At 36.9% G+C, this 9,850-nt stretch overlaps 1 protein-coding gene across 8 annotated transcripts in view; it reads left to right on the forward strand.

The window, feature by feature from the left end:
• The window catches only part of TRPS1 (transcriptional repressor GATA binding 1), a 279,514-nt gene extending 271,037 nt beyond the window's left edge, over nucleotides 1-8,477 (forward strand). For all 8 annotated transcript variants that reach the window (XM_070802758.1, XM_070802763.1, XM_070802762.1 and 5 more), the window contains one exon: nucleotides 1,889-8,477. In XM_070802758.1, coding sequence (XP_070658859.1) covers nucleotides 1,889-2,950 — 1,062 coding nt within the window. In that variant the 3' untranslated portion in view covers nucleotides 2,951-8,477. The remainder of the gene's footprint in view (nucleotides 1-1,888) is intronic.
• The last annotated feature ends 1,373 nt before the right edge of the window (nucleotides 8,478-9,850 follow it).

The raw sequence follows: 9,850 nt of genomic DNA on the forward strand, positions 1-9,850 counted from the left end.
CCAGGTATAATTCACAAATTACATATTGTTCATGTTCATATTTTATGTAGAGATTATTTCCTGATTTCAGTAATCTTTTAGAAAAAATCAGATTTTAGCCCATTTAAAGATTCTTTGAATTTTTAATTTGTAAATATGCATTCACTTATTAAACATATTCTCTTGATTTTATAAATCGAAGTTAAAGCTCCTACTGCAAGTAAAGTTTTTATTATAGTCTTATCTGTGGATTTTAGTCATGTAATATAAACACCTGTTGAACATGTACATAAATACCAGTCATGTCATACTTAAGCTGGGTGAAAGTCAGCATTCTATTTAAGTACAGAGTAGAATGACAGATAGGATATTTGAAGCAAGCCTACAAATAAATTTAGATTTTCAACAGAAAACAAATGCTTCATCTGTTAACAGGAAAAATCTTCCTTAATAATAAATACTTATATAATTAGAGGAAAAGAAATGAAAGTGGGAGATTTATTAAAAACACACACACACACAGAAAACCTCTCACTGGATATGGCTTTGATCCTGAAGAATTCCATGGTTAGAGGAGCCTGGCAGGCTACAGTCTGTGCAGTCACAAAGAGTCCAACACAGCTGAGCAACTGTTGGACTTCCCTGGTGGCTCTGATCATAAAGAATCTGCCTGCAATGCAGGAGAACCATGTTCAATCCCTGGGTTGGGAAGATCCCCCAGAGAAGGAAATGGCTTACCCACTGCAGTATTCTTGCCTGGAGAATCCCATGGACAGAGGAGCCTTGCGGACTACAGTCCATGGGGTCAGAAAGATTTGGACACAGCTGAGCAACTAACAATTTCACTTTCACTTCACTTGATATGTTTCCTTATAGTTCTGTCAGTTTGCCTTTGATTATTTATATTCTGATGTTTAATATTATATATCCACACTCGCAGTTATTTAGGAGAGTGTGTGTATTAGTCATCTGGGCCTTGACATAACAAACTACCATAAACTGGATGTCTTAAAGAACAGACATTTATTTTCACACTTCTAGAGGCCGGCAGTCTGAGATAGGGTGCAGTGTGGTTGGGTTCTGGTGAGAGTCTCTTCCTGGCTTGTAGAAGGCTGCCTTTACTCTATGTCTGCATTTAATCTTGTGTGTTAATCACTCAGCTGTGTACGACTCTTTACAACCCCATGGACTGTAGTCCGCCAGGCTCCTCTGTCCATGGGATTCTCCAAGAATGCTGGAGGATAACCATTCCCTTCTCCAGGGAATCTTCCTGACTCAGGGATTGAACCCAGGTCTCCAACATTGCAGGCAGATTCTTTACCATCTGAGCCACCAGGAAAGCCCTCACTTAGTCTTATTTACCTCCTAAAGACCTAATCTTCAGATACAGTCACACTGGGGGGTAAGAGATTCAGTATATGAATTGGAAGGGAGTATCTGGGGGATGGGGAGGAAGACATAGTTCAGTCTACAGCCTTGTATCATTTTTCCACAGTTGTCATCAAAACCAATCTCCTCTGTTACTGTTGACATCTTCTTGGTGCATGACTCAAAAGTTGAGAAATCTTTTAGAAAAATCACATTTCTTCAACTAGCTTTCTATATTGTTTTATCACAAAATAATGTGATTCTGAAGTCTGTTGAGTTTGGAAAGGCTGTTTTCAAGTAGATTAAAGTTTTCAGTCCTCTCTGTAAAGATGGGCATGATTTAATTAGGGTAAAAGAGTGTGCTTTGGTTCTGTCCTCTGATCCTGCTTAGGGCAAAAGGAGGAGATTTAGTAAATCTATAACATAAAGCCTGTCTTTGCTTTGAACTTGAACATGGTTTATATTTGTGAGGAATTGTTAATGCATTTTAATGTATTTTTTAATGTTTTCCTTTTATGTATTGTGTGTGTGTTCCCTGCAGACTCCCAGGCCTTTAAACATCATTAAACAAAACAACGGTGAGCAGATTATTAGGAGAAGAACAAGAAAGCGCCTTAACCCAGAGGCACTTCAGGCCGAGCAGCTCAACAAACAGCAGAGGGCTGGCAGTGAGGAGCAGGTCAACGGCAGCCCCTTAGAGAGGCGGTCGGAAGATCACTTAACTGAAGGTCACCAGAGAGAAATTCCACTCCCCAGCCTGAGTAAATACGAAGCCCAGGGTTCATTGACTAAAAGCCATTCTGCTCAGCAGCCAGTCCTGGTCAGCCAAACTCTGGATATTCACAAAAGAATGCAACCTTTGCACATTCAGATAAAAAGTCCTCAGGAAAGTACTGGAGACCCAGGAAACAGTTCATCCGTATCTGAAGGGAAAGGAAGTTCTGAGAGAGGCAGTCCCATAGAAAAGTACATGAGACCTGCGAAGCACCCAAATTATTCACCACCAGGCAGCCCTATTGAAAAGTACCAGTATCCCCTTTTCGGACTTCCCTTTGTACATAATGACTTCCAGAGTGAAGCTGATTGGCTGCGGTTCTGGAGTAAATATAAGCTCTCCGTTCCTGGGAATCCGCACTACTTGAGTCACGTGCCTGGCCTACCAAATCCTTGCCAAAACTATGTGCCTTATCCCACCTTCAATCTGCCTCCTCATTTTTCAGCTGTTGGATCAGACAATGACATTCCTCTAGATTTGGCGATCAAGCATTCCAGACCTGGGCCAACTGCGAATGGTGCCTCCAAGGAGAAAACGAAGGCACCGTCAAATGTAAAAAATGAAGGTCCCTTGAATGTAGTAAAAACAGAGAAAGTTGATAGAAGTACTCAAGATGAACTTTCAACAAAATGTGTGCACTGTGGCATTGTCTTTCTGGATGAAGTGATGTATGCTTTGCATATGAGTTGCCATGGTGACAGTGGACCTTTCCAGTGCAGCATATGCCAGCATCTTTGCACGGACAAATATGACTTCACAACTCATATCCAGAGGGGCCTGCATAGGAACAATGCACAAGTGGAAAAAAATGGAAAACCTAAAGAGTAAAACCTTAGCACTTAGCACAATTAAATAGAAATAGGTTTTCTTGATGGGAATTCAATAGCTTGTAATGTCTTATGAAGACCTATTAAAAAAAAATACTTCATAGAGCCTGCCTTATCCAACATGAAATTCCCTTCTTTTATTATTCTTTCTTTTGATGAGTAGGTTACCAAGATTAAAAAGTGAGACAAATGTTCAGTGAGAAAAAAAAAAGGAAGATGGTTAATAGTCCTGATTTAGAACCTAGTAAGTCAAAACCATCTTGGTGAATGTGTACTGTGGAAACCATCCATAAGAAGTATCAGCAGACTATAATTATGATGTTTGTATAGAAAGAGATCAAAGCTGTTTAGAATTTGGAAGGGTTTACATATTATGATCCTAAAGCAGTATTGGGCTGGCCACTGGCCCATTTGTTCAAAAACCCATAAATTATTGCCTCAGTTTCGAAGTATCATGAAATCCTAGGCAGATGAGGAGAAATTTAATCTCCAGGGCAGTGAAAGGAAAATGGCGCCCTCTTAGACAAGAATCCTCTCATAGATCATGTTTCAAATTTAGACCTAGAAATGCGAGCTGTGGTTAGGCTTGGGGAGAGAGCAGCGGGAAAAGTGACAGAAGGTGGCACGATGATTTTGGCCAGCCCTGCCTGTACATACACATGCACACCCTCTCTGATATTTTTGTCCTTTAGATGTTCACATACTCCTTTCAAAACTAGTCCTCTTGTTTGCGATTTAGGTTCATTTTGTCCAAATATATATGCATTTTTAAAAAACAATATCCTCAGTGCTACATAGTAATTTTATTTTAGTCAGATCATTTTTTCTTGTATGTGATGAACCAGCTTGGGTTTGTTTTCTAAGCTTCCTTTGGGTCACTAATCTCATTTGGCATGTTCTAACTAAAGGGATCCCCTCAGTTCAAAAGACTAGATGGATACAAAAGTTCAGACCATGGCATTCATTGATGTAGAACGCATGGTATTTCTCCACAAGGTAACCTGCTGTATTTATTTATTTTCTTTTGGTTTAAATATAATTTCCAAACTTTGTGGTCAGGCAGCGTCTAAAGTTACGTTACCACAGGCTGACAGTTGGTATATGTACCAATCAATTCCTCCATTAGATTTATACAGGTTTAGTTAAGTAGCATTAAATAGGATTCTTAGAAGTATGTTCTTCATAGTACTTTTAATACTTAAGGCTTTGTAAAACTATCCATGAAGGGAAAGCCTCAGCATAACTGCTCAGGGAAATAGGGCTAAATAACTGAACATTAAATAATTGGTTAAAGGTGCTGTTAGTCGAGCCTCAATGCTTGCTACACGGATGTATGTACAAGGACTGACTTTAATAATTTGCATTATATCGTCCCAACCAGTAGTTTATTTTTTGCCACGGAGATGTAGAAGATATTACAAGCTACTGGATGCACTGTCAGATTAACTTATTTCATTAAAGAAGTTGGGAGAACAAATAGGAAAAAAAAAAAAAAAACCTTATTTTTCTAGTAAATATTAATGTATTACATTTCAAATAATGGTGCCTGACATATTGAATAATTATTTTCTACAGTGTACGTATGCAACAAAGATATTCCATCATGCATTAGAGTCAGTTCTGACTCTGCCTAGCTGTTTACATTTGCAAATGTAGCAAACAAGGTAATGAAGCAACTATTTCTATTGCGGTAGATATCCTTTGTGTGTGTGTGTGTGTGTGTGTGTGTGTGTGCATTAAAATTGTAAACGGTAACATGAAACAAATGAACGTTCTTGATATAATGGTATGAAAACAAGAAGGAAATGAAAATATTTTTATGCCTACTTAGGAAAAAAAAGGGTAGCACTATTCATTCCAAGTACTTTTTTTTTTTAATTTTTAAGCTCTTAACTCACATTGTTATGCTTAAAATGATAAACATATATCCTCTTTTTATTGCTTTGTCTATGTTTCAGATGAAACATTTCAGAAATTATTTTGATAAGTGCTGCTGGAATCTGCAGCACTGATGTTTTTATCGCATTCTGTAGTTGCATTTGCACTCCATTTTTACATTAATTCGCAGTTGCTTTGTATTGTTTTGTTTGGGTTTTGTTTCTTTTTCCCAGTGCCAGGTCTTCGTTTCTTCAAGTTGGATGGCAGGTAGAGTTCAACCAGTTTGTGACTGTTGTAGTGAATGAAGTTCAAACTGTCTTTCTGATGCTGTGTTGTCATTTCCATTCTTGCATTTTTGTTTTCATGTAAAAAAAAAGAGAGAAAAAGAGAGAAAGAAATCAGGACTAAGCCTTTTGCTTCAGTTTCATTTATAAAGGGTTGTTTTCTGATCTCACCTGTCAAATAGCTCTAATATAATTCATATGAATCGAGATAAAGAGGTGAAATGAGGGGCTTTGACATTCAAATTATGTGATGTCATTTATCTTTCTTAGGAATTTTGATGAATGCATCTCAAAATGTACAGGCAGATTGGAGAGGTGGCAATTAAAGATCTAAAGAGGAGATTTCCCAAACAACAAAACAGTATTTAATTTTCTTAGGGAAAGGACTAGAAACAACGTGCACTGTGGCAATCCTCAAGCACCACGATATGTGAGCTGCTCAAAGTAGAAAATACTCGAAGTTTGGTTAACTTGGGCAATAGTACAGGTATGGCTTTTTGGGCAAAACTACTATTTAAGCAGTTTCTCCAGTGTATCAGACACAAGTATGTTGTTCTTTCTTGGCATATATGTCTCTTTATTTCATCGTTTTTTTTTTTTTTTCCTCAGACACACAAGTAGTAATGGTTAGCATTGGAAATACATATCACTATTCTTGGAATATTTATGGTCAGTCTACTGTAGGTAGAATATTCTTAGATAGCATTGTCAATAGATCTTATTCTGTATGCCTTTTATTATTGATTATTTTATTTTCATTTATTTTTTTTTCATATTTTGATGGAGAAGAGGTTGGGCTATGAAAAATGATGAAAATTTATCAAAACACTAAAAGACCCCCTTTTTTTGACTTTTGAAAGCCTTTGTCCTAGCTCTCAAAATACATTTTTACAAAATTGATTGATTGGTATCTTTATTTTTATTTGGGTTTAGGATTTCTGAACTATTTTGTCTTAAATTGTAATTTTAAATGAGCTGTTTAGATACTTAAAATCTTTTTTTTTTTTTTTTTTTTAAGGATTTTCAAGATGACTTAGGAATTTCCCTTCTTGGAAAAGGCTTTCCCTATGATAAAAACTATACGCTAGGTAAAATTGTATGTCATTTAAAAAACATACGTCTTTTTAAAGTATGTGTCCAGATTCTGAATCGGGCTTTGGATCAAACTTTAAGCCAGGACCAGCTCATGCATTCTCATTCTCGTTTTTCTCACTCTTTCTCTCTTCATCTCTCATCCATGTATTCATATTGTTGTTTGGGATAGAAGACTCTTAAAGAGCCAGCCCACCTCAGAAGATTGTGGATTCAGAGACACTACACTGAGTACATGAAAAAAGGATGGAGCTCTCATGGTTAATATGTTAACTCTATAGTTCAAAGGGAAAGAGGGTGCCCGTTCTTTCTACATGACATATTGAGATGTTCTTTTAGAAAAATCAACTTTTAAGATAATGATGTTTTCTTCTAAACTGTTCTCTTTTAGTAAAGGTAGATTTTAGAAAACAAGCATGGGGATTTTTTTTTCTAAGGTAATATTAATGAGAAGAAGAGAAAAAGTGATTATCTTTAACAGCTCTTTGTTGAAGCCTGTGGTAGCACATTATGTTAATGATTGCACATGTGCACATAATCTATGATGATCCAATGCAAATACAGCTCCAAAAATATTAAATGTATAGATTTTTAAATGCCTGAGGGTATACATTTTTCTTAATTAATTGAAGAGTATCAATACAGCTACTAAAGTAATGATTAGCCTCCTGCTATGTGGCTGCAAAACATCAAAGGTGACCTGTCTTAAGACCTCTGAACTGCCTGCCTGTTTAGTTCGTGAGCATGAACATAATTCTAGAGGGGGAAGATCGAACATCCCATGGTGGTAAAGAAGCTGACAGCCAGCTTCTGCGCTGTATGCCAGTTTTTTGCCTAAAGTTTATTTTGAGCCCACACCTTTCTTATCTTTGGGTTGAGAACCATGGCAAAAAAAAAAGCAAGGCATCTTTTGTGATCAAGTAAATGAAAGCTTGCTGACTGTCCTAGATCACAGGAGAAAACGGAGGAATGAAATCAAATCCAAATATGAGACTAAAGATGCTAACCAAAGGTAGGTACTAAGTGGAATTCTATCAGCAGGAGGATGGAGAAACATGTACCAGGACTTTGAAGGGCTGTGTTATTTTCCCAAAGAAAGACTTGGCCAAGGGCGGAAGCCATGGCTTCATTGGAGAGCACTTCCTGTGGGTTTCCATTAGCATTTCACCAACAGTGGACACACATGTTCCTGCTAACCATCAGTGATTTAGAAAGCATCCACAGTTATCTGCAGTAATTAGGACCTCTGGAAGATGCTAGGGTTGAAGTGTGTCAAGTCAGGGATGAAGAAAATGTGAAATTCAAATTGGTCCACACATGGAAACTGGATAATGTATCCTAACGTGATGTTCTCTTGAAGGGAAAAAGTAGAGCTAGAAACTTCACTCCGTCCTACAGCAGAGAAAAGCAAGAGTAATTTTTACACAGAAATAACATTTAGATTTCATCAGAGAAAATGGTTCTTCAAGACCCATGAGTCCCAAAACTGGATCCTAATTTTTACTCCTGGATTTTTTGTTCATTATATGATCTGCAGCAAATCACTTTTTTCTTTTCGTGCCTCAGGTTCCTCACCTGTAAAATGGAAAAAATATATTAATAATAATAATATTAATAATAATAATGGTAATGTAGTACTTGTTTGTAAAGCACTTTGAGATCCTTGATTGAAAGGCACCATGAGAGTGCCAAGTATTATTATATGGCCAAGGGGCTTATTTAAACTCTCAGTTCCCAAGGGCCAGGAAAGATTGGGGTCGTTTTTTTAAAGATGAGCTGTAAATATCATAATCAGGCAGCCTATTGTGTTGACTATGAAGAGGCAAAACTATTACAAGGCTGATAAAACCATAGTTTCTTAATGGCTACCAACAAGGCAAATGTCACAATAAGAAATGCCAAATTCTTTACGGTGACAACGTGAATAATTGGGGAGGGGGGGTTAGGGATGGGAAGCATCTCAATAATGCCAATGTAAAATTCACTTACAGCAATATTCACCAGCAGAAAATGTCTTTCATACGGAATGATTTCATGTTGCTAAGAAAAAATTCAATTTGTAGTCCTGATTTGAATATTAGAATGTTGGCTATAATAGTTCTGTTCTTACAACACATGGAATTTTTTTTGTTTTATTTAATTTTGTTTTCATAGTGCATGTTCATTTCTACTCACAAACATGTTCTTGGTGTATTTCTTATGCAAACAATCTTCAGACAGCAAAGATGTCTGTTACATCTAAACTTGAATAATAAAGTTTTACCACCAGTTATACATGATGGTGTTGGTATGGTTTATATGGATTCACTTTCATCCATGTAGCAATAGGAAATTCAGACTGTTGTAACATATAGACAGGCTCTGATGAGTTGAGATGGTGAATTCAAGTCACCATTTAAAAAAAAATGATAAGTGAAAAAACCTGGATTCTCTCAACTTGTTTTGTTCTGCTTTGCTTTTTTTTTTTCTTTTAACCAATCAATCTCTTATTGATAGATTTTGTGTAAAAAAATTATACAAGTTTCTTTAGGAAGATTAACAATAAAAATCATGTTTATTTCAAAAACATTTATTGAGTATCACGTATTGAGTGTTGAGTACTGGATAATGATAATGTTATGATATGTAAAAAATCCTGCTTTTGAAGTCTAACTTTGAATACAATTTAGTATACCCATGAATATGATATAAAGATCCTGATAAATCATCTCAAGAAATTTATATTAATGTATGAAGATGCTTAAGATGAAATTAATCAGAGATTTCCTGAAGGTGGATTTTGAAAGAGGCAAGAGGCAGAAGAAAACCAGGTAGGCAAAAAAGACTCACCCAAATGTTTATGACCAGGAGGAAAAAAGCAAAAAGGACAGCATGTGAAGTATATAAAAAACTCCTTTCTTCAGAAGATTTGTTTTGAAAATTTCAAGTTAATTACTGTCTACCCTCCTAGCACAAATCTTCACTTCTCATTTTTTGTGAATCCAAATTAACAAGTCCTTTATTATTTTTTTTTTCTAGCTCTCTCTTTTCTCCCCTGTTTTGAAAACAGCAGAATAAAGGCTTTGAGGGTCTGATCGTAATGGTAATAAACTTGTTTCACAGCTGGAGGCAACATTCTCTAGATAAGTGTAGTAAAAACACTTAATATGATTTCTTTTCCTTATATAGAATTTGATGCTTCTCTGGGGAGAACTTTGCAGATAAAGTTAAACACACTCTGTTCTCACCCAGGACTGTCAGAATCCCACTCAAGCAGAACTATGTGCCCATCAGCTCTTTACCCTTGTTTGAGGGGAGAGAAGAAGAGCCCCTCAGCGTGGACATCCCTCCCTTCCCTTTTGGTCTTCCATTTCTCAGACGCTGGGGCTGGCCGCGTCAGAAACACAGTGCACAAAAGGAGCAGTTAAATGGCCTGTGAGGCGGAAACCAGCTGGAAGAAACTTCAGGAACCACAGGGCTATATGTGATGTGTGTGCTAAGGCGTTTGGTCATGTCTAACTCTTTACAATCCTATGGAGTTGGACATGACTTAGCGACTAAATATATTGTTGTTTAGTCCTTAAGTCACGTCCGACTCTTGCAACCCCATGGAGTGTAACCGCCAGGCTCCTCTGTGGGATTTTCCAGGCAATAAAATTAGAGTGGAT

The sequence above is a fragment of the Bos indicus genome, chromosome 14 (genome assembly GCF_029378745.1).
Source record: "Bos indicus isolate NIAB-ARS_2022 breed Sahiwal x Tharparkar chromosome 14, NIAB-ARS_B.indTharparkar_mat_pri_1.0, whole genome shotgun sequence".
NCBI classification, from domain to species: Eukaryota; Metazoa; Chordata; class Mammalia; order Artiodactyla; family Bovidae; genus Bos; species Bos indicus.